This window comes from Macaca thibetana, chromosome 3 (genome assembly GCF_024542745.1).
Source record: "Macaca thibetana thibetana isolate TM-01 chromosome 3, ASM2454274v1, whole genome shotgun sequence".
Taxonomy (NCBI): domain Eukaryota; kingdom Metazoa; phylum Chordata; class Mammalia; order Primates; family Cercopithecidae; genus Macaca; species Macaca thibetana.
Window position 1 is genome coordinate 18,904,815 of NC_065580.1, and position 23,103 is coordinate 18,927,917.

General features: G+C 44.3%; 2 protein-coding genes across 26 annotated transcripts in view; one reads left to right on the forward strand and one right to left on the reverse strand.

Moving 5' to 3' along the window:
• The window catches only part of NDUFB2 (NADH:ubiquinone oxidoreductase subunit B2), a 1,166,996-nt gene that overhangs the window by 634,096 nt on the left and 509,797 nt on the right, over positions 1–23,103 (reverse strand). The window contains exon 1 of one of the 25 annotated variants that reach the window (XM_050782338.1): positions 11,032–11,035. The exons of the other annotated variants lie outside the window; for them this stretch is intronic. The gene's annotated coding sequence lies outside the window, so the exon portion shown is untranslated. Of the gene's footprint in view, positions 1–11,031; positions 11,036–23,103 lie in introns of those variants that run through there. 25 annotated transcript variants of the gene reach the window in all.
• PARP12 (poly(ADP-ribose) polymerase family member 12) overlaps positions 9,785–23,103 on the forward strand; it is a 39,851-nt gene continuing 26,532 nt past the window's right edge. Inside the window, exons 1-4 of the mRNA XM_050782245.1 lie at positions 9,785–10,995; positions 15,151–15,286; positions 16,039–16,336; positions 18,444–18,545. Of these exons, the coding sequence (XP_050638202.1) occupies positions 10,670–10,995; positions 15,151–15,286; positions 16,039–16,336; positions 18,444–18,545 (862 nt within the window). The 5' untranslated portion in view covers positions 9,785–10,669. The remainder of the gene's footprint in view (positions 10,996–15,150; positions 15,287–16,038; positions 16,337–18,443; positions 18,546–23,103) is intronic.

Genomic DNA, 23,103 nt, shown 5'->3' on the forward strand with positions numbered 1-23,103 from the left:
TCATTGAGCAGTGGTTTGTAGTTCTCCTTGAAGAGGTCCTTCACATTCCTTGTAAGTTGGATTCCTAGGTATTTTATTCTCTTTGAAGCAATTGTGAATGGGAGTTCACTCATGATTTGGCTCTGTGCTTGTCTGTTATTGGTGTGTAAGAATGCTTGTGATTTTTGCACATTGATTTTTTATCCTGAGACTTTGCTGAAGTTGCTTATCAGCTTAAGGAGATTTTGGGCTGAGACCACGGGGTTTTCTAAATATACAATCATGTCATCTGCAAACACGGACAATTTGAGTTCCGCTTTTCCTCGTTGAACACCCTTTGTTTCTTTCTCTTGCCTGATTGCCCTGGCCAGAACTTCCAACACTATGTTGAATAGGAGTGGTGAGAGAGGGCATCCCTGTCTGGTGCCAGTTCAAAGGGAACGCTTCCAGTTTTTGCACATTCAGTGTGATATTGGCTGTGGGTCTGTCATAAATAGCTCTTATTATTTTGAGATACGTTCCATCAATACCGAATTTATTGAGAGTTTTTAGCATGAAGGGCTGTTGAATTTTGTGAAAGGCCTTTTCTGCATCTATTGAGATAATCATGTGGTTTTTGTCTTTGGTTCTGTTTATATGATGGATTACATTTATTGATTTGCATATGTCCAACCAGCCTTGCATCCCAGGGAGGAAGCCAACTTGATCATGGTGGATAAGTTTTTTGATGTACCGCTGGATTTGGTTTGCCAGTATTTTATTGAGGATTTTTGCATCCATGTTCATCAGGGATATTGGTCTAAAATTCTCTTTTTTTGTTGTGTCTCTGTCAGGCTTTGGTGTCAGGATGATGTTGGCCTCATAATATGAGTTAGGGAGGATTCCCTCTTTTTTCTATTGATTGGAATAGTTTCACAAGGAATGGTAGCAGCTCCTCTTTGTACCTCTGGTAGAATTTGGCTGTGAATCCGTCTGGTCCTGGACTTTTTTTGGTTGGTCGGCTATTAATTATTGCCTCAATTTCAGAGCCTGCTATTGGTCCATTCAGGGATTCAACTTCTTCCGGTTTAGTCTTGGGAGAGTGTATGTGTCCAGGAATTTATCCATTTCTTCTAGGTTTTCTAGTTTATTTGCATAGAGGTGTTTATAGTATTCTCTGATGGTGGTTTGTATTTCTGTGGGGTTGGTGGCAATATCCCCTTTATCATTTTTTATTGCGTCTATTTGATTCTTCTCTCTTTTTTTCTTTATTAGTCTGGCTAGCGGTCTATCAATTTTGTTGATCTTTTCAAAAAACCAGCTCCTGGATTCATTGATTTTTTGAAGGGTTTTTTTGTGTCCCTATCTCCTTCAGTTCTGCTCTGATCTTAGTTATTTCTTGCCTTCTGCTAGCTTTTGAATGTGTTTGCTCTTGCTTCTCTAGTTCTTTTAATTGTGATGTTAGGGTGTCAATTTTAGATCTTTCCTGCTTTCTCTTGTGGGCATTAAGTGCCATCAATTTCCCTCTACACACTGCTTTAAATGTGTCCCAGAGATTCTGGTATGTTATTATCTTTGTTCTCTTTAGTTTCAAAGAACATTTCTGCCTTCATTTTGTTATGTATCCCGTAGTCATTCAGGAGCAGGTTGTTCAGTTTCCATGTAGTTGAGCGGTTCTGAGTTTCTTAGTTCTGAGTTCTAGTTTGATTGCACTTGCTATCTGAAAGACAGTTTGTTATAATTTCTGTTCTTTTACATTTGCTGGGGAATGCTTTACTTCCAACTATATGGTCAATTTTAGAATAAGTGTGATGTGGTGCTGAGAAGAATGTATATTCTATTGATTTGGGGTAGAGAGTTCTATAGATGTCTATTAGGTCTGCTTGGTGCCGAATTTGTTCAAGTCCTGGATATCCTTGTTAACTTTCTGTCTTGTTGATCTAATGTTGAAGTGGGGGTGTTAAAGTCTCCCATTATTATTATTATTATTTTTTTTTTGAGACAGAGTCTAGCTCTGTTGCCCAGGCTGGAGTGCAGTGGCCAGGTCTCAGCTCACTGCAAGCTCCACCTCCTGGGTTTACGCCATTCTCCTGGCTCAGCCTCCCGAGTAGCTGGGACTACAGGCGCCTGCCACCTCGCCCGGCTAGTTTTTTGTATTTTTTAGTAGAGACAGGGTTTCACCGTGTTAACCAGGATGGTCTCGATCTGCTGACCTTGTGATCCGCCCGTCTCGGCCTCCCAAAGTGCTAGGATTACAGGCTTGAGCCACCGCGCCCGGCCAAAGTCTCCCATTATTATTGTGTGGGAGTCTAAGTCTCTTTGTAAGTCTCTAAGGACTTGCTTTATGAATCTGGGTGCTCCTGTATTGGGTGCATATATATTTACGATACTTAGCTCTTCTTGTTGAATTTATCCCTTTACCATTATGTAATGGCCTTGTTTCTTTTGATCTTTGTTGGTTTAAAGTCTGTTTTATCAGAGAGTAGGATTGCAACCCCTGCCTTTTTTTTTGTTTGTTTTCCATTTGCTTGGTAGATCTGCCTCCATCCCTTTATTTTGAGCCTATGTGTGTCTCTGCATGTGAGATGGGTCTCCTGAATACAGCACACTGATGGGTCTTGACTCTATCCAATTTGCCAGTCTATGTCTTTTAATTGGAGGATTTAGGACATTTACATTTAAGGTTAATATTGTTATGTGTGAATTTGATCCTGTCATTATGATGTCAGCTGGTTATTTTGCTCATTAGTTGATGCAGTTCCTTCCTAGCATCAATGGTCTTTACATTTTGGCATGTTTTTGCAGTGGCTGGTACTGGTTGTTCCTTTCCATGTTTAGTGCTTCCTTCAGGAACTCTTGTAGGGCAGGCCTGGTAGTGACAAAATCTCTCAGCATTTGCTTGTCTGTAAAGGATTTTATTTCTCCTTCACTTATGAAACTTAGTTTGGTTGGATATGAAATTCTGGGTTGAAAAATCTTTTCTTTAAGAATGTTGAATATTGGCTCCCACTCTCTTCTGGCTTATAGAGTTTCTGCCAAGAGATCCGCTATTAGTCTGATGGGCTTCCCTTTGCGGTTAATCTGACCTTTCTCTCTGGCTGCCCTTAACTTTTTTCCTTCATTTCAACTTTGGAGAATCTGACAATTATGGGTCTTGGAGTTGATCTTCTCGAGGAGTATCTTTGTGGCATTCTCTGTATTTCCTGAGTTTGAATGTTGGTCTGCCTTGCTAGGTTGGGGAAGTTCTCCTTGATAATATCCTGAAGAGTGTTTTCCAACTTTGTTCCATTCTCCCCATCACTATCAGGTACACCAATCAGATGTAGATTTGGTCTTTTCACATAGTCCCATAGTTTTGGAAGGCTTTGTTAGTTTCTTTTTACTCTTTTTTCTCTAAACTTCTCTTCTCACTTTATTTCTTTCATTTGATCTTCAATTGCTGATACCCTTTCTTCCAGTTGATCACATTGGTTACTGATGCTTGTGCATTTGTCACGTAGTTCTCGTGCCATGGTTTTCAGCTCTATCAGGTCATTTAAGGACTTCTCTACATTAGTTATTCTAGTTAGCCATTCATCTAATCTTTTTTCAAGGCTTTTAGCTTCTTTGCGATGGGTTTGAACATCCTCCTTTAGCTTGGAGAAGTTTGATCGTCTGAAGCCTTCTTCTCTCAACTTGTCAGAGTCATTCTCCATCCAGCTTTCTTCTGTTGCTGGCGAGGAGCTGCATTGCTTTGGAGGGGGAGAGGTGCTCTGATTTTTAGAATTTTCAGCTTTTCTGCTCTGTTTTTTCCCCATCTTTGTGGTTTTACCTACCTTTGGTCTTTGATGATGGTGACGTACAGATGGTGTTTTGGTGTGGATGTCCTTTCTGTTTGTTAGTTTTCCTTCTGAGAGTCAGGTTCCTCAGCTGCAGGTCTGTTGGAGTTTGCTGGAGGTCCACTCCAGAGCCTGTTTGCCTGGGTATCAGCAGTGGAGGCTGCAGAAGAGTGAATATTGCAGAACAGCAAATGTTGCTGCCTGATCGTTCCTCTGGAAGCTTTGTCTCAGAGGGGTACCCGGCCGTGTGAGGTGTCAGTCTGCCCCTACTGAGGGGTGCCTCCCAGTTAGGCTACTTTGTGGTCAGGGACCCACTTAAGGAGGCAGTCTGTCCATTCTCAGATCTCAAACTCCATGCTGGGAAAACCACTACTCTCTTCAAAGCTGTCAGTCAGGGACATTTAAATCTGCAGAGGTTTCTGTTACCTTTCGTTTAGCTATGCCCTGTCCCCAGAGGTGGAATCTATAGAGGCAGGCAGGCCTCCTTGAGCTGCGGTCGGCTCCACCCTGTTCGAGTTTCTCAGCCGCTTTGTTTACCTTCTCAAGCCTCAGCAATGGTGGGCGTCCCTTCCCCAGCCTTGCTTCCACCTTGCAGTTAGATCTCAGGCTGCTGTGCTAGCAATGAGGGAGGCCCCATGGGTACAGGACCCTCTGAGCCAGGCACAGGATATAATCTCCTGGTGTGCTGTTTGCTAAGACCCTTGGAAAAGTGCAGTATTAGGGTGGGAGTGACCCGATTTTTCAGGTGCTGTGTGTCATGGTTTCCCTTGGCTAGGAAAAGGAATTCCCTTACCTCTTGTGCTTCCCAGGTGAGGCGATGCCTCGCCCTGCTTCAGCTCTTGCTTGGTGGGCTGCACCCACTGTCCGACATGCCCCAGTGAGATGAACCCAGTACCTTAGTTGGAAATGCAGAAATCACCCGTCTTCTGTGTTGCTCACACTGGGAGCTGTAGCCTGGAGCTGTTCCTATTTGGCCATCTTGGAACTGCCTCACACTAGCTCTTACTTTCAATCTATTTGTCTTTGAATCCAAAATGTATCTTTTGAATGCAGCATATAGTTAGATCATGTTTTCTATTTTTGTTGTTTGTTTTGGTCCATTATGCCCATCTCTATTTTTTAATTGGAAGGCTTAATCCATTTACATTTAATGTAATTACTAATAAGGTAGGATTTGTCTGCCATTTTTCTATTTTTTCTATGTCTTTTGTCTTTTTTTGTTTTTCAACTCCTCTAGTACTGCCTTCTTTTGTATTAGATATTTGCCAGTGTGCCATTTAAATTATCTTATCATTTCTTTTTTTCTTTTCTTTTCTTTTCTTTTTTATTGAGATGGAGTCTAACTCTGTTGCCCAGGCAGGAGTGCAGTGACACGATCTTGGCTCACTGTAACCTCCACCTCCTGGGTTCAAGCAATTTTCCTGCCTCAGCCTCCTGAGTAGTTGGGATTACAGGTGCCTGCCACCACACCTGGCTAATTGTTTTGTATTTTTAGTAGAGATGGGGTTTCACCATGTTGGCCAGGCTGTTCTCGAACTCCTGACCTCAGGTGATCCATCTGCCTCGGCCTCCCAAAATGCAGGGATTACAGGCGTGAGCCACCGTGCCTGGCCTCATTTATTTTATTGGTTATTGGTTGCACTAGGAATTACCAACAACATCTTAATTTATAAAAATCCAGTTTTGATTAATACCAATTTCCACAGTATATAAAAACTGCTTCTCTGTGGCTTCACTTTCCTTCCCCATTTCCTTCTGCCATTATTGTCACAAATTACATCTTCAAAACATTGTCCATCAACTTATATTTGTAATTACTGCATTATATATTTGTCTTAAATCAGATGAGGGCGGTTACAAACAAAAAATACATTTATACTGTCTTTTTCATTTACCTATGTAGTTACCTTTACTGGTGCTTTTCTTTCTTCATGAGAATTCCAGTTACTGTTTGGTGTCTTTTACTTTCAGCCCCAAAGACTCTCTTTAGTGTTTCTCCTTGCTAGCAACTAACAGCCTCAGCTTTTGTTTGTCTGGCACATTATTTGAAATGTCCAATTTTCAACTAAAAATTATGTAACTTGCAAAGAAACTAGAGAGTAAGACCCATACAAAGGAAATAAGAGCAATCAATAAAAACTGTTCCTAAGAAAACCCAGATGTTGAACTAATTTCTCCTTCATTTCTTTTCTTTTCTTTCTTTTTTTTTTTTGAGATGAAGTCTCACTCTTGTCCTCCTGAGTAGCTGGGATTACAGGCGCGTGCCACCAGGCCCAGCTAATTTTTGTATTTTTGGTAGACACGGGTTTCACCATGTTGGCCAGGCTGATCTCAAACTCCTGACCTCGTGATCCACCCACCTCAGCCTCCCAAAGTGCTGGGACTACAGGTGTGAGCCACCACGCCTGGCCTTCTCCTTCATTTCTGAAAGACAGTTTTGCTGGATATAAAATTCTTGGTTGATTCTTTTCACATTTTGAATACATCATCACACTACCTTCCACATGCATGTATGGTTTTTGATGAGAAGTTAACTGTTAATTTTACTGATGATTCCTTGCACATGATGAGTTGCTACTTTCTTGCTGCTTTCAAGATTCTCTTTGTCTTTCAAAAGTTTGATTATGATGTATCTAGGTGTAGATCTATTTCAGTTTTTCCTACTTGGAATTCATTAAGTAAGCTTCTTGGATGTGTAGATTAATGTTTTTCATCAAATTTGAGAAATTTTAGCCAAAAATTTTTCAAATATTCTTTCTTTCCTTTCTCTGTCTTCTCCTTCTAAAACTTCCATTATGTTTTGTTGGTATATCTGATGGTGTCCCACAGTTCTCTGAGGCTCTTTTTCATTCTTCTTTTTCCTTTCTGTTCCACAGACCAGATAATCTCAATTGATCTATCTTCAAGTTTGCTGATTTTTTTTGTTTTGCATGCTCAAATCTGCTGCTGAACCCTTCTAGTGAATTTTTCATTTCAGTTATTGTACTTTTTGGCTCCAGAACATTTATTGGTTCCTTATTATAATTTCTCTGTCTTTATTAATATTCTGTTTGGCGAGGCATCATTCTCACCCTTTCTTTTACGTTTTTAGAGATGGTTTCCTTTAGCTCTTTGAACATATCAAAAATAGCTGATTTACACTCTTTGTCTACAAAGTTCAACTTTTTCTTAGTAACAGTTTTTATTGATTGCTCTTATTTCCTTTGCATGGGTCTTACTTTCTAGTTTCTTTGCAAGTTATGTAATTTTTAGCTGAAAATTGGACATTTCAAACAATGTGCCAACTCTCTAGTCAGATACTCCTCTTTCCTCAGGGTTTGATTGTGCTTATTTTAGTATTAGGTTGGTGCAAAAGTAATTGCGGTTTGCACCAACCTAATAGTTGCTGTTTAGTAACTTTTTTGAACTAATTTTGTAAAGTGTGTATCTTCATTGTTTGTGACTATTGAAGTCTCTACTTGGTCAACTAATGATTAGATGGAGATTTCCTTAAACACCTGGAACCAATATGTCTCCTAGTCTTTGCCAAGGGGCTCTGTATGCACTTTGGGGCATGTCTCCAATTTTCATTAAGCAGTTTTCAACTCTGCATAGCTTTTATTTCCTGCTAGCACAGAGCCTCAGTGTCAGCTAGTAGTGAGAGGTAAGGATCTTCCCAGGTGGTAACAGAGCATGTGCACAGACGTACGCACGCACATGGCCTTCTAAATTCCTAAAAATATACTGGAGCTTTTCAAAGCCCTTATGGACATCTCATCCTTCAACGTTTCCTTTTACATTTCTTGGTTAGTCTATTGTTTGCCCCTACTGTTACCTATTGCCTCAGCCAGTCACGATGTTAAAATATTTGACAAATAACTCCCTCTTCAGGTGGAAAAACCTTTAGGACTGAGCTAGTTCCAATGAGGTTGAATAAAGACAAGCCTTTCTGGGTTTTTTTCCAGGGACCCACTAGATAGGTCAAATAATGACTCTTCTTTGGGAATGAGACTTTGAAGTAGCTCCATCCCTGTCTCCTCCCTCTGGTACAGGTACTAGGAATGTGGGCTGTAAGTTTTCAAGGCTGCCATGGAACTAGAGATGGTGGAGCGGTGGCGGGGGTGGGCGATAGGACTAGGGTAAATTAAAATACTATAAAGATTGCTGTTCTTACTGAGAGTTTGCTGTTTTTCTTGACTAAATGCTAGATGGGTTGCTACAAGCCTTTGACTAATATCCAGGGCTCTAAGAAAGTTGATTCTGACAATTTTTATCAGTTCTTTCATTGCTTCCTTTATGGAAAGGCAAACTTTCTGGGGTCCTTAATCCACCATTTTCACTGACATCACCCTTCATTTTAAAAAATGTTATTTTATTGCAAAACAATATGGAAACTACAACTAAATTAACTTTTTTTTTGAGATGGAGTCTTGCTGTGTTGCCCAGGCTGGAGTGCAATGGTGCGCTCTTGGCTCACTGCGACCTCCACCTCCCTGGTTCAAACAACTCTCCTGCCTCAGCCTCCCGGGTAGCTGGGATTACAGGCACATGCCATCACACCTGGCTAATTTTTATATTTTTAGTAGAGATGGGGTTCACCATGTTGGCCAGGCTGGTCTTGAACTCCTGACCTCAAGTGATCCACCCACCTCGGCCTCCCAAAGTGCTGGTATTACAGGTGTGAGCCACCGCACTCGGCCTAACATTTTAAATTAAAAATTAACATTTTAGGCTGGGTGTGGTGGCTTACTGTAATCCCAGCGCTTTAGGAATCTGAGGTGGGAGGACTGCTTGGGGCCAGGAGTTCAAGACCAGCCTGGGCAACATATGAGACAGTGTCTCTAAACAAATGTAAAAATTATCTGGGCATGGTGGCACGTGCCTCTAGGCCCAGCTACTTGGGAGGCTAAGGTGGGAGGTTCGCTTGAGCCCAGAAGTTCCAGGTTGTAGTGAGCTATGATTATATCGTTATACTACAGCCTGGGTGACAGACCAAGACCCTGTCTCTAAAACAATAACAACAAAAACAAAATTAACATTTTATACAATGAAAACATTAAAATCACAATTAAAATCAAAGAGAAAACCCCTCATTCCATTTCCAATTAAATTCATTTTCATTCGTCCATGTTACTATCTAGTCTTTATCCATACACTTTTTTTTATTTACATTTTTGTAGTAATACTACAGGTAAGATTTTCTTTCTTTTTTTTTTTTAAAGATGGAGTCTCGCTCTGTTGCCCAGGCTGGAGTGCAGTGGCATGATCTCGGCTCACTACAACCTCCACCTCCCGGATTCAAGCGATTCTTCTGCCTCAGCCTCCCGAATAGCTGGGATTACAGGCGCCCGCCACCACACCTGGCTAATTTTTACATTTTTAGTAGAGACAGGGTTTCACCACGTTGGCCAGGCTGGTCTCAAACTACGGACCTCAAGTGATCCGCCCGCCTTGACCTCCCAAAGTGCTGGGATTAAAGGCGTGAGCCACTGCGCCTGTCCTATAGTTAAGGTTTTTATATTCATTTTTAGTGAATGTTATACCATAAGTACTCTTCCCCCATAATCCTTCTGCCTCTCATCTTCCCTTTTCCATTTTCCTAGTACCTCCTACTGCCTCCTCTCAACCACCCTTGCGTGTTTCTTCATCTTTCCCCGTGCTTATTAAAAAATGTCCTGTCACACACACACACAGGCTTCTCTTTGTTATTAGACATTTAAAAAATTAATTCTTGATCATTCAACTTGATTATTTAGACATTACTGTACAGACATCTTTTCTCGTTTAACACCACATCATGGCTGTCTGTCCCTCTAGATCCACACAGGGAGATTTAACACATGCTTAAAGTCTTCATAATAGTCTTTAAAGATTAGCCACACTGTTCCCACTTAACCCTACCTCCCAGGTAGGGTTCCCCCAGTAACACTTTCACACATAACTTATTTACTGTTCCTTTTACTTCTGGAAGATTCCGAGAGGAAAGATCGCTGAGTCAAAGGTCACGTGCGTTTTCAATTTTAATAGCTATTCCTGGATTACTTTCCCAAAGGGTTCTAACAACTCGCATTGCTCTCAACACGTGTGAGAGGGTCCTTTGCTCTGACAGGTCTTCTGAAATACTTGCTCAATCGTTACTTAGCAGGGGATGGGAGTAACGGATTTTTTTCTTTTTCTCTTTTGAGACGGAGTCTAGCTCTGTCGCCCAGGCTGGAGTGCAGTGGCGCGATCTCGGCTCACGGATTTGTTTTTTTAAAGAACATACCCTTTTATATTTAAATGAAGGAACTCATTGATGCACCGAGGCGAAAGGAACATTTAATTAAGCCTGTCTTCCTCTGCGGAGTGATCGCTTTTGTCACTTGTTCGAGGGGTGGGGGCTCCCGTCAGTTGTCCCTGTTTCTGTGAGACGTCTACCGAAGCCCTGGCTTGGCTTTAACCTGGCTTGGCTTTAACCGCTGAGCGGCTTCAACCGGCGGCGTCCAGCTGGCTCCGCCAGCGCTGCCGCCGCCCTCGAGGCTCTCTGACTGAAGGCGCTCGGAGCATCGCGAAATTAGGGGCTCCTGGTCCCTCAAACATCCAAAGAAGCCATTTTCAGGGCCTAGGGTCTGGCCCCCCGCGAGCCGCCACAGCCCCCGCCCGCGAGCCGGGCCGAACGCCCGAACTCACGAGCTCCCGAGCTCCCGTCGGGCGGCGGCCTCACAGCTGGGGGCCCTGAGGCGGAAGGCGCAGCCGCTCAGCTGCGGGCCGGGGGCGTGGCGAGGGCGCACAGGTTCTGTTTTTCGCCGGCCCGGGGCCGCTTTCGGTTTCGTTTCCCGCCGGCGCCTCCACTCTGCGAGAGCCGCCCGCCAGCCAGCGTCCGCCGCCGTCCGCGTCGAGCCATACGCGGTCCGACGGGCGCAGGCACAGCGGCCATGGCCCAGGCCGGCGTCGTCGGTGAGGTGACCCAGGTGCTGTGCGCGGCCGGGGGCGCCCTGGAGCTGCCCGAGCTGCGGCGCCGCTTGCGGATGGGCTTGAGTGCCGACGCGCTGGAGCGGCTGCTGCGGCAGCGTGGCCGCTTCGTGGTGGCGGTGCGGGCGGGCGGCGCCGCCGCGGCCCAGGAGCGCGTGGTGCTGGCCGCGTCGCCGCTGCGCCTGTGCCGCGCGCACCAGGGCTCGAAGCCGGGCTGCGTGGGGCTCTGCGCGCAGCTGCACCTCTGCAAGTTCATGGTCTATGGCGCCTGCAAGTTTCTGAGAGCCGGGTAAGGCGCCGCACCGGGAGCGACGGCGGGCGGAGGCCCCGCGCCCCCACAAGCACTTCCAGCCCGCTTGGGAGCCCTACTTGAAGTTTGAGCATACAATTCGGTGGCTCTGCCCTGGCCTCGCCCCGTCATACACTAAAGGGAGCGTTTATTGAGCACCTGCTGAGTACCTGGCACAGTGCGAGGGACTCGGGGTCGAGTGGGGTCCTCTAGACGCCTGGGGAGAGAGATTGATTTACATAGAGTGCGGTAGTGCTGGGTGGGAACACCCGGGTGTGGCCGTGTGGGGTAGGGAGGTAGGGAGGCGGTGGCCTAGGGGAGCTCCACGACGCCGCGGGTCCCCCCTTGCCAGCTTTGAGAGCAGACAATGAAGGTTTTCTCTGCCCAGCAGCTGGAAGAGATCTTTAAACCCCGTTCAACCCTATTTATCTGTTTACAAACTGGAAAATGCAAGCTCCCTGCCATCGCCCACAGGTCCTGGGGCACTGGTCCCTGCCCACTCGGTACCCTTCTGTGCCTGGAACACCCCCCTCCCCCCAGCCTGGGTATTTCTGGGAGCCTGAGCATTTCTGGGAGCCTATGCTCTGCCTGGAGTGCCCTTCCTGCTCTTGGTTGGCCCTGTTTGTTAATCCTTCAGGCCTGAATCTAAAGATCACATCCCATTTGAGGGCTTTTCCTCCCCTTACTCTTGGTCACAGGGAACTGTTTATTTTCCTCATGGCACCCACTTGCCAATAGAATGGAAACTCCCTGAGGGCAGAGGCCTTAGCTGTCTCCCCAGCACTTAGCGTCCATGTTCTGTGCATAGCACGTGGTCAGTGGGATGTGTGGAAGGGATTGCTGAGGTTTATGTCTAAGAATTTGGGCCTCACCCTGAAGGTGATGGGGCGGGTAAAATGGCAGGAGAGAGCAACCATCAGGTTTGCATTTTAGGAAGTCTTAGGTAGTGGTGTGGGTGCCAGTTTAAGGGAGGATGTTGTGGGGAACCACTGGGAAGCTAGTCATGTAGGATAATTCCTTCCTCCCCTGCTCCCTCCTTTCTTGCTTGCTCCCTGGTGTGTGCGTGTGTGTCTGTCTTAATAGAGTAGATATTTCTTGCTCATGTCAGGCCCAGCAGTGAGCATGGGGTGGGGGGCCTTAATCCATACAGTCATTCAGGGATCCAGGCTGACTGACCTCTGCTCTGTGCCCCTCAGCACATGGCTCTTGAGGCCAGCCTAGGTATCCAGTTCCAGGGGGCTGATGGAAAGGGGGTTGCATGGGAGGTTTTTGTGGGCCAGGTCTAGAAGTGGTGGATTTCCTTTCACCCACATCCCATTGACTGGAAGCTGTCTGGTGACCCTGTCTAGATGCAGGGTGGCTGGGAAAGGTAGTCTCTAGGAAGCAGCTGTCTGGAAGTATCCAGATTAGAACTTTCCAAGGGCTATGTGTGAGAAATTTGGGAGAGGTGAGTTGGTGATAGTGTGGTGAGAGGATATCAGGTGACAACTCTTCAGTCTCTGTTCCTACTGTGGCATGGGTGGTGTTCACTGAGAGAGCAAGAGAGGGTTTTAGTTTGGAAACATGCCCAGGAGGCAGCTATTCAGGTCAGAAGCTTCGTAGAAAGGTCAGGGCCCCAGTGTGCTGGGCTGGTTTGGGAGATACTGGGTGGTGTATGTTGTGGCTGCAGCCCCAGGAGTGGATTAGATCTGAGGTAGAGTCTGAAGCCCGAAAAGAGGCTGAGGGTGGAACTCTGGGGAAATCAGCCTTCAGGGATGAGGCAGTCCAGGGGAGGGCAGGGAACAGCCCACTAGGAAGAAGGCACACAGCAAATAGTGGCTGGATGGAGCCACTCTTGGGGGTAACTGCTGGATCTGTTTAATGTTCATATTTGGTAAAATAAAGATGGCAGCCCTGTTCTTAAGCTAGTTACCAAAATGTGGCTTCAGGTCTGACTTGTCTCAGAAATCTGGAGTGTGATATTTATTGGCTCAGATGACCTTGAGTTTTCTTCTTTCTTCAGTTTTTTCTTTTCCTTGTGGTTTACACAGGTGAGTTTCTTGAACCTTCCATTTCTGACTCACTTTAGGGAGAGTAGGTGTGGTTGGCTGCACTTCTCTGCTTCCCCTGTGACTCTGCTTGTCTTCCTGAACCGCAGGGTCAGTTCTTTTAGAAATAGGTCATCAGTCCTGCTGCAGAGCTGGTACGGAGTCCTGGGTCCCTGGCTCTTGGTCCTCTGCTCAGGGGGCAGTGAGCCTGGTGATCTAGGGCACAGTCCCAAGATCCAGCCTATCTTGTTTCAATCTGGGCACTGCTCCTTGCTAGCTGGTGGCTTTGGGCAAGTGACTTTACCTCCAGGTCTCAGTTCCCTCATCTGCAAAGTGGAGTTAATGATATTACTCCCCTCACAGGCTGATTGAGGACTGAATGAGTTAACTCATAAAACATTTTGGCAATCCCCGATACTTGGCAGTTGCTCAATAAATTTTAGTAGTCGTTGTCATTGTCATCATCAGTCATCATTACACTTATTAGATATATTTGGCTCTGGCAGCACCAAATTGTTTGCCTCTTTTCTGGAATGTTCTTCCTTTCTCCTCTTGCTGTCTCCTCCTCAGCCTTTAAGTATTCCACTCAGACTTTATGCCATCCAGCGTGCTCCCCTGATTTCTTCCCCAGTTCTCTCCCAGCCCAGACTGGCTCAGGTGCCCTTCCGCTCTGCGCTGACGGATCCTGACCACAGCTGACATTGCACTTGCCACTCCATATCAGAGTCCCCTCTATGTCTGTCACCTCCACTAGATGAGGGAAAGAGAGCAGGCAAGGATGACTTCTGGGTTTTTGGTCTGTGCAGTGGGAGAGGAAAGTTGCCCTTTACTGAGCTGGGGGATTCCGTAAAAGGTGCAGGTTTGGGGTGGATCGGGGTTTGGCATTCTCCTGAGATGTGACATAGGAGGCATGGCAGTGCCAGAGTCAAACAAATGCTTTTGGCCTGACTCTTCTGGGTCCTGGTGACTCAGACAGTCATTTAAAGGTTTATCTTTGGGTTCTCAGGGCATGGTGCCAGTATCTGGCTCACCCTGGTGCTTATCAGATGCTTGTGGATGGAAAGAATGGAGGAAGAGAGCAAAAAAAAAGAACTGGGTTCAGGGCTGTGTGTGTGTTTATATGCCTGCATGCATGCACGTATGTAACCTGTAATGATAAGATGCTGTGCTTGTTGAGTCAGCCTGTGGTTAACTGCTTACTGACTGACTGCTGTGCAGCAACTCCTCTTTGTCATTCTCATCAAATGCTTGCTCAGAGGTGCTGTCCTGGGCCTCAGACCTTACAAGGCCCCATCTCCTCCTTGGTAAATTGTTGTTGTCGTATAGACATGCTGGTTTTTCTTTTCTCTTTTTTCTTTCTTTTTTTTTTTTTGAGACAGAGTCTCGCTCTTGTTGCCCAGGCTGGAGTGCAATGCTGTGATCTTGGCTCACCACAGCCTCCACCTCCTGGGTTCAAGCGATTCTCCTGCCTTAGCCTCCTGAGTAGCTGGGATTACAGGCATGCACCACCTCGCCCAGCTAATTTTGTATTTTTAGTAGAGACAGGATTTCTCCATATTGGTTAGGCTGGTCGTCTTGAACTCCCGACCTTAAGTGATCCACCCACCTCGGCCTCCCAGAGCACTGGGATTACAGGCGTGAGCCATCGCGTCCAGCCTACATGCTGGTCTGGTGCTTGTAAACACTATCAGGAAGTGTTTCTGAAAAATTGTCATGAAGACTGATTTTAGCAGCTTTCAGTTTGCCAGCACTGCCATAACAAAGTCCTAGGAGGCTTAAACAACAGAAATCGATTTTCTCACAGTTCTTGAGGCTAGAAGTCTGAGATAAGGTGGCAGGGTTGATTTCTTCTGAGGCCCCTCTCCTTGGCTTGTAGATGGCCACCTTCTCACCATGTCCTCACATGGTCTTCCCTCTGTGTGTGTCTGTGCCCCAGTCTCTTCTTATAAGGACAGTAGTTATGTGGGATTGGGGCTCACCCTATTGACCTCTTTTTAACTTAATTACCTCTTTAAAGACCTGCTTTCCAAATAGAGCCATATCCTGAGGTCCTGGGAGTTAGGACGCCAACATAGGAATTTTGAGGAGACTCAATTCAACATATAACACCAGCTCTCCTTCTTTGCAGGAAGAACTGTAGGAATAGTCACAGCTTGACAACCGAACATAACCTGAGTGTGCTGAGAACTCATGGCGTTGACCACCTGAGCTATAACGAGCTATGCCAACTGTTGTTTCAGAACGACCCCTGGCTTTTGCCAGAAGTGAGTGCCAGGGGAAGTCTGGGTTTCACAGCTCCCTGGGGATGTTCCTGTATCTTGGGAAATGTAATGATTGTGAGTGGAATGGGTGGGCCCTTGGGGGTCTCTAGTCTGGTTCCCACATGCAGAAATTTGGGATGTGAAGCAGAAGGAGCAGTTGATTGAAGTTCAAGGGTCAGCTTTGCCAACAACCCAGTTCCACAAACATATGTGCCAGATGCCATGGATAGCTGTGTGACTAGGGCTGATTCTTTAACTTCTCTGAGCCTCTCAGTGTGCTCCATTGAGAAATGAAAGGGTGGTATTTGGCCTTCTCTAAGATGCTTTAAGCCCTCAGAGCCTCTTTGACTTTGAATTGTAGAATAGAGAACTCAGAGAAAACTGGGGCCTGGGGAAGGGAGAATTGATGAGTCAGTGGGGGAAGAGTATAGGTAGATTGTAGCAGTCCTTAGGATGTAGCCATTTGATTTGCATCGTCTCATGTGAAAGGAGCAGCTATAGTCACTTTGAAGTTCTTGGATTTTCCCAGTGGAGGGGCTGCTTCTGTGCAGTCTCCTTTCCACTTGGTTCCCATTTTAGCCAAGGGCATTTGTTAGCAGCCATCATCTAGAGTGAGGGATGTTGTAGCTGTGTTCTGTGTGGAGGATGGAGTCACAGCTTGGGAAGCCCCTGTCTCACCAGTGGACTGGCCACTGGGAAGGTGGTGTTGTGTGAGACCTTCCTGAACTGGTGGTTTTTTTCCTGTCTGTCAACAGATTTGCCAACATTACAACAAAGGAGATGGACCCCATGGCTCTTGTGCCTTTCAAAAACAGTGCATCAAGCTCCATATCTGCCAGTATTTTTTACAGGGGGAATGCAAGTTTGGCAAGAGCTGTAAGAGATCCCATGATTTCTCTAATTCTGAGAATCTGGAAAAATTGGAGAAGTTGGGTATGAGCTCAGACCTGGTGAGCAGGCTGCCTTCCATTTATAGAAATGCACATGATATCAAGAATAAGAGCTCTGCCCCCAGCAGAGTGCCTCCTCCTTTTGTCCCACAGGGGACTTCTGGTAAGGCTGGTGGGAAGGTAAGGCTGGTGGGGAGTGGTAAGGCTGGTGGGGAGCATGGGAGGTCCTGGACTGGGGGCTCCCGGATTCCAGCTAGCCATTACACGGAGCGTGTGACTTTGGGCAAGTCTGGTGCTGCTTTTAGTAAAACGGAGTTGATGATGCTTTCCTAACAAGGCCGGGGGTGCAGGGGTGAAATCATAGACATGATCAAGCAAGCCATCCTAGACAAATGTGAATTGGTATTGATGGTGAGTGAATTCTGAATGGGCCTAGTCTGCACTGAAATGGGAGACTTGGCTCCTCCCCCTGTGCAGTCACCCCTCTCTTCACGCCCACGAGAGCATGTCCTTCAGGAAGGAACCCAAAGTTAGGAATGCTGTGCTGACAGCTCTGGGGAGCATGCCTTGTGTTGTATTCTGATTTTACAAAATGAGTGAAAGAAGCATACCTTAATTATGGCATTGGCTGTATTCCTGCCATGAATAAGTAGCGTTTTTGAGTCATTGTAAATTTGTCTGCTTTGTTCTCTGCTCGTCTCCAGCACCTAGACAGTGCCTGGCCCACAGTAGGTACTCTGATGTTTGTTGAATGAATGAGTGTGCTAGGATGCTTATTTTTTAAAAAACACTGTCAGGTTTAGTGACAGGCAAATTTTGAGCAGAAATTTTTATTTAATAAGCATTTCTTGAGTACCTGTTGTTGGGCAGATGAATAATGTGATCTGTCAGGGAGATTATGATACACTGGCATCCGGTGGATTTCACAGTATCAGCTGTTGGCTGGCCGTTCTGTTATCCACTCTTTGATTCAGCACCTTTGTGTGCTTGCCACATGCTGGGCACTGTCTTGGGCGATGGTTATTCCTTGGCGAAGCTGAGACATGCCTCCCCTCAGAGCAGAATCCAACCCGCTCAGTTAGCTGTAGTGGTGGCTACAGTTTTAACAGAACGCTTCCTAGAATGTCAGTTGCATGCCAGGACTGCCTGCAAACAAATGCACCACTCTAATTGTACTTGACTTTTATATTTAAAAGTTATCCATTGTATTTGTTTTTTCTTTACATTGTCGTCAGTTATGTTTTCTTAATTTCTTTCAGTTGTAGGAAACCTAGAAGTAGACAGGTTTTGTATTAAATAGATCTTTAAGAGTATCTTAAAGCCTTGAATACAGTTGGATTACAGCCTTGTCAGAAAGGGAGGAGGGATCCACTGCCCAGTGATACCAGCTTCAAGGGCAGTCACCATCATGGGGAGAGAGGGAGATGACCTCCGGGGTCCCATAGACCTGGATTTCGAGTGAAGTATCTCAGGGGCTTATAAAAAGAAAAGGGAAGATGAATAACAAAATGACAGGTGACACTAAATAGGGATTGCAAATTAATTTTATGTGTTCATTTGGGGGTAGCTGGGTGAGAGTAAATGTCACAGGTAAAGACTCATTGGCATGATGCTAGTAAAGATAAACTAGAAAGGATTTATGTGCCCTTTTTATATTAAGATCCTGATAATTAACCTAAAATTTATTAAAGGGGCTTCTTTTTGAAATGTGGACTTTGTATTTATTACTCTTTTTTTGGTATTAGTACCCAGTTCTGATAGTTCATTAATGAATATTTGCTATATAGCCTCAAATCTAGTTTATAAAAAGTAGCCCTGTTTGCCCTCAGGGGTCATCAACCTTAGGCATAGAAGGAATTGTAAGATGCCTCAACATGTAAGACGGTGGTTCTCCCCTTATTACAAAAGTGTCCCAAGTCCCACCCCTGGAGGTTCTGATTGAGTCTGGGGCGAAGTCAGTCTAGGGCAGAGTCAGGCGCTTGTGTTTTTAAATGGGTCTTGTAGTGAATTGGGTGGACAGCGAGAGTTGAGAAAGGAGTCCCTTCATGGAGTCCTGGATCTGGCAAGCAGCTGTGTGGCCTCAGGCTGCCAGCCTGTCACTAAAAAGTAGAGGACCCACATGTGTAGGAGCACTTTCACCCCAAACATGATAGGGCTCTGTGAGCTTGCCTTGCCCACTTTTGTGCAGAGAGCTGAATGAATCCTCTTTAACTCTCCTTTGTACAAACCCTTGTCAGAAGCTGACATATCTTTGTGGTGTTTCTTTGCAGAAAGAAAAGACAGTTCAGGTTCTGTGTCCCCAAACACTCTTAGCCAGGAGGAGGGTGATCAGATCTGTCTGTACCATATCCGGAAAAGTTGTAGCTTTCAAGGTAAGTTGGAGGAGGCTCCTTCATCCCCCTTGTGGGAGGGGTAACTGCTTGTTATTCCCAGAGCTGTGCTCTGAAGATACCCCCTACCAAACCTCTACCCCATCCAGAGAGGATCAGGGCTTGGCACTTTGGCCAAACCAATTCTGAAGGTATTTTGTTGGGGAGTTGAAGATGGTAGCAATTCTTTGAGCTTTTAGAAATTAAATGTGGGTCATTTTTGGGAACATAACTGGTTCATGCACCAAATGAGTGTCAAGTATTGAGACTTGGTCAGCTTAACATAAAGTCACAGACCTGCACAGGACAGGGAACTGCTCAGCCTGGTGGGAACAAAGATAAGGGTAATGACAGGCTGAGAGCTCCCTTCGAAACTGGAAAGGACTTCACTGCGAAGGAACACTTGTGTTAGCTCTTGGAGGATGAGTAGTTGTTTAAATTGGGGGTTTCTTCTGTATTGATCCAGTGAGCAATCCAGTGATCCCTCTTTTATCAGAAGCAGCAATTCTGGTGTGCATGTGTGTGTCTGTATTTTCACTAAACCTTTGTTTTCTTCTTAAATGCTGTCCTGGGCTTTGACTGAAGAAAGGTTTGTTCTCAAATTTGGTGACTCCCCTTGACAACCACCAAAACTTCTTGGTTCATTTTCAGTTTTTAAAAACTACCCAAGCAATTCATGAATAGTTTCACTCTGTAAAACAGTTCAGTAATACAGAGTGAAGCATGAAGTTCTCCATCATCTTTGCCCAAAGGTAAACACTTCCTGTGTGGTTGTGATATTTGTTTTACCTATTTTTAAGCAGATAGGAGCATGTGATAATGTTGTTATTCAACCTGCATCTTAACATTGTATCTTGGAGATTTTTTTCCATGCCAGTATGTGAAAGTCCACCTCATTTTAAAAACAAGTGTGTAGTATTTGATTATAATGATGTGCCATTGTGCATTCAAGTACATATATGTGAGTATTTCCATAGATAGATTCTGGGGAATGGAATGATAGGTCAAAGAATATGAGCTATATATATACATATATATGTGTATTCTGAAAGCAATATTATTGAGCTATAGTTTACACAAGATAAAGTGTACCCATTTTAAATGTATAGTTCTGAGTTTTGGTAAGTATATATGCTCACATAACCATGTCTACCATCAAGTTCTAGAACCCCCTCCAAAAACATTGTTTTGTGCCCCTTTATAATTAATCCTCACCCCCTAGTTTGTCACCCCCAGGAAATCCCTGATCAACTTTTTGTCACTATAGATTAGATTTGCCTTTTCTAGAATTTCACATAAATGGAATCATACAGTGTATTATCTTGTGCCTCGCTTCTCTCATTAGTATGTTTTTGAGATTCAGTCATGCTGGCATATCGATCATTTGTTTCTTTTTGTTGCGCAGTAGTATTCCATTGCATGATTGAATGCAATTTGTTTATCCGTTCATATGTTGATGAACATTTGGGTTGTTGCCAGTTTTTGGCTTTTACAAATACAACTTCTACAAATATTTACATGTAAGTTTTCATGTGGATATATGTTTCCATTTCCCTTGGGTAAAGACCTAGACATAGTTACTGGGTTATGTCATGTGATTGACTTTGTAAGAAACTGCCAAACTGTCTTCCAAAATAGATAATGATATTTTATGTTCCCACCAGCAACGTATGAGAGTTTCAGTTACTGTATATTCTTGCTAACACTTGGCATTGTCTTCTAAATTTTAGCCATTCTAATCAGTGAGTGATGATGTTTCATGGTTTTAATTTGCATTTCCCTGATGATTAATGATGTTTAACTTTTATTTACATGTACTTTTGGGGCATTTGTACATTTTCTGTGAAGTATCTACTCAAATCTTTTGCCTATTTTTTATATAACAGCTTTACACACACACACACACACACACACACACACACACACACGGGGTCTTCAGAAAGTTCATGGAAAATGCATATTATGAAAAAATTAAGGATGGAGTTCAAAACTTTTGCACCAAAATAAATTCATACTAACTTGTAATAACATATCTGAACAGGATCTAGTTTGAGGCACTAAGAAGGATAAGACATCAGTTTGGAAAGAGCCCCTATCAAAGCAACATCAATTTTGCTGCAGTTGAAGTAAGAACAAATATCAAATTTATGGTGACTCTTGGGTGGCAGAATGACAAAATCATTGATGCTTTGCAAAAAAGTTTATGAGGACAATATCCCAAAGAAATCAGTTTATAAATGAGTAAGTCAGTTTAAGAAGGGATGAGAGAATGTTAAAGATGGAGCTATCCCCATCAATTTGTGAGGGAAAAATTAATGTTGTTTGTTCCTTAATTGAAGACCAGTGATTAACAGCACAAATAGTAGCTGACACCAGACATCTTGATTAGTTCAGTTTATACAATATGCCAGAAAAATTAAAAATTAAATTTGAGCAAACTTTCCACTCTATGGGTGCGAAAACCATTCTGCCTGGGTCAGCTACAGACAAGAGCAGAACTTTTTTGAATGGAAATTTTAAACAAGTGGGATCAAGATCCTGAAGCATTTCTTTGAAGAGTTGTAACAGGAGATTGGAACATGGCTTTACCAGTAGGATCCTGAAGACAAAGCAATGGCTCCTAAAAGGGGAAAGTGGCCCAGTCACAGCAGAAGTGGTCAGGAGCAGAAGTCACAGCAACAGTTTTCTGGGTGGCTCAAGACATTTTGCTTGTTGGCTTTCTAGAGGGCCAGAGAGCAATACCATCTGCTTATTATGAGAGTGTTTTGAGAAAGCCAAAGCTTTAGCAGAAAAATGCCCGGAAAGCTTCACCAGAGGGTCCTTCTCCACCACCACAAAGCTCCTGCTCATTCCTCATCAGTCAAGGGCAATTTTGCAAGAGTTTCAATGGGAAATCTGTAGGCATCCACCTTATAGTCCTGATTTGGCTCTTTCGGACTTCTTTTTGTTTTCTAATCTTAAAAAATCTTTAGGCCGGACATGGTGGCTCATGCTTGTAATCTCAGCACTTCAAGAGGCCGAGGCAGGTGGATCACTTGAGGTCAGGAGTTCGAGACCAGCCTGGCGAACATGGTGAAACCCCATCTCTACTAAAAATACAAAAATTAGCCGGGCGTGGTGGCACATACCTGTAATCCCAGCTACTTGGGAGGATGAGGCAGGAGAGTCACTTGAACCTGGGAGGTGGAGGTTGTGGTGAGCCGAGACCATGCCACTACACTCTAGCCTGGGCAACAAGAGCGAAACTCTGTCTAAAAAAAAAAAAAAAAAAAAAAAAAAAAAAAATCTTTAAAGGGCACCCATTTTTGTTTTCAGTTAATAATGTAAAAAAAAGACTGGATTGACATGGTTAAATTCCTGGGACCCTCAGTTCTTTATGGGTGGACGAAATGGCTGGTATCATCTTTTACAAAAGTGTCCTGAACTTGATGGAACTTATCTTGAGAAATAAAGTTTATATTTTTTATCTTTTAATTCCAGTTTCCATGAACTTTTTGAAGTCCACTTATATATGTAATATTAACACAGAATTGGGCAGCCATCATCATAGGCAATATGAAAACGTTTTCAACACCCCCAGAGTAACCCCGTTTTCATTAGCAGTCAGCCACCATTCTTCCCTCCCTCCAGCTCCTGATGACTACAGATGAAGGTTCCATCTCTATAGATTTGCTTGAGTATTTCATATAAATGGAATCATACAGTATTGGTCTTTTGTGACTCTTATACCCATTTTTATTGGGTTGTTTGATCTCTTATTATTGAGTTGTGTTTTGTATGTGATTTATACTGAAGATATATCCTCCCAGTCTTTCATGTTTATTTCCTTTATAGTATATTTTGAAGAACAGGTATTTTAATAGTGATGTCCAGATAATATATTTTTTTCTTTTATGGTTTGTGTTTTTTGTGTCCTAAAAATATTTGCCTATTCTAAGCCTACAAAATGTTTTTCTTACGGTTTTTTCCTAGAAGTTTCAGAGGCTAGGCTTTTAGGTTGAAGTCTAGCTGTGAATGCTTGTTCTTTTAACTCTGATCATTCTCTCCTTAGGTATCGCTGCTTCTGTGTGAGTTGCTGCCTCTCTTCGAATTATTTTCCTTCATGTGTGGAGTGATTCTTGGTTGTCTGTTGCGTTGGTGCTTGAGAATCCCATATGCCTGTTGGTTGATTTCCATGGGGCTGATTTGCATTCCAGGCCCTCATTCTAGTGATGGTGGGGAAGAGGCAGAAGGCTCTGCTTGGTGAAATGGGAGGCTGGCATGCAGCCTAGGACTGGGATGGGGGCTTTGGTGGCCATCTCATTTGCTTTTCTCTCGCTGTAACCCTTATGTTCACACTTAGTTTAACTAGGAAGCGCACAGCAAGCTTCCTTCATGCAAGCAAGTTAGGGCAAGGGAGTGCCTGTGCCGGGGCTCCCATTGTTCTCATTGGGATTGGCCTGGGTATCTTTCTTGCTCCTGGCTTCATCAGACTCTGAATCTGTGATGACCCCAGATATTTTCTGCTTCTGTGGTGTGGTCTGCATATTTTGTCTGCATTTTTCTCTCTCCTTTTTATATC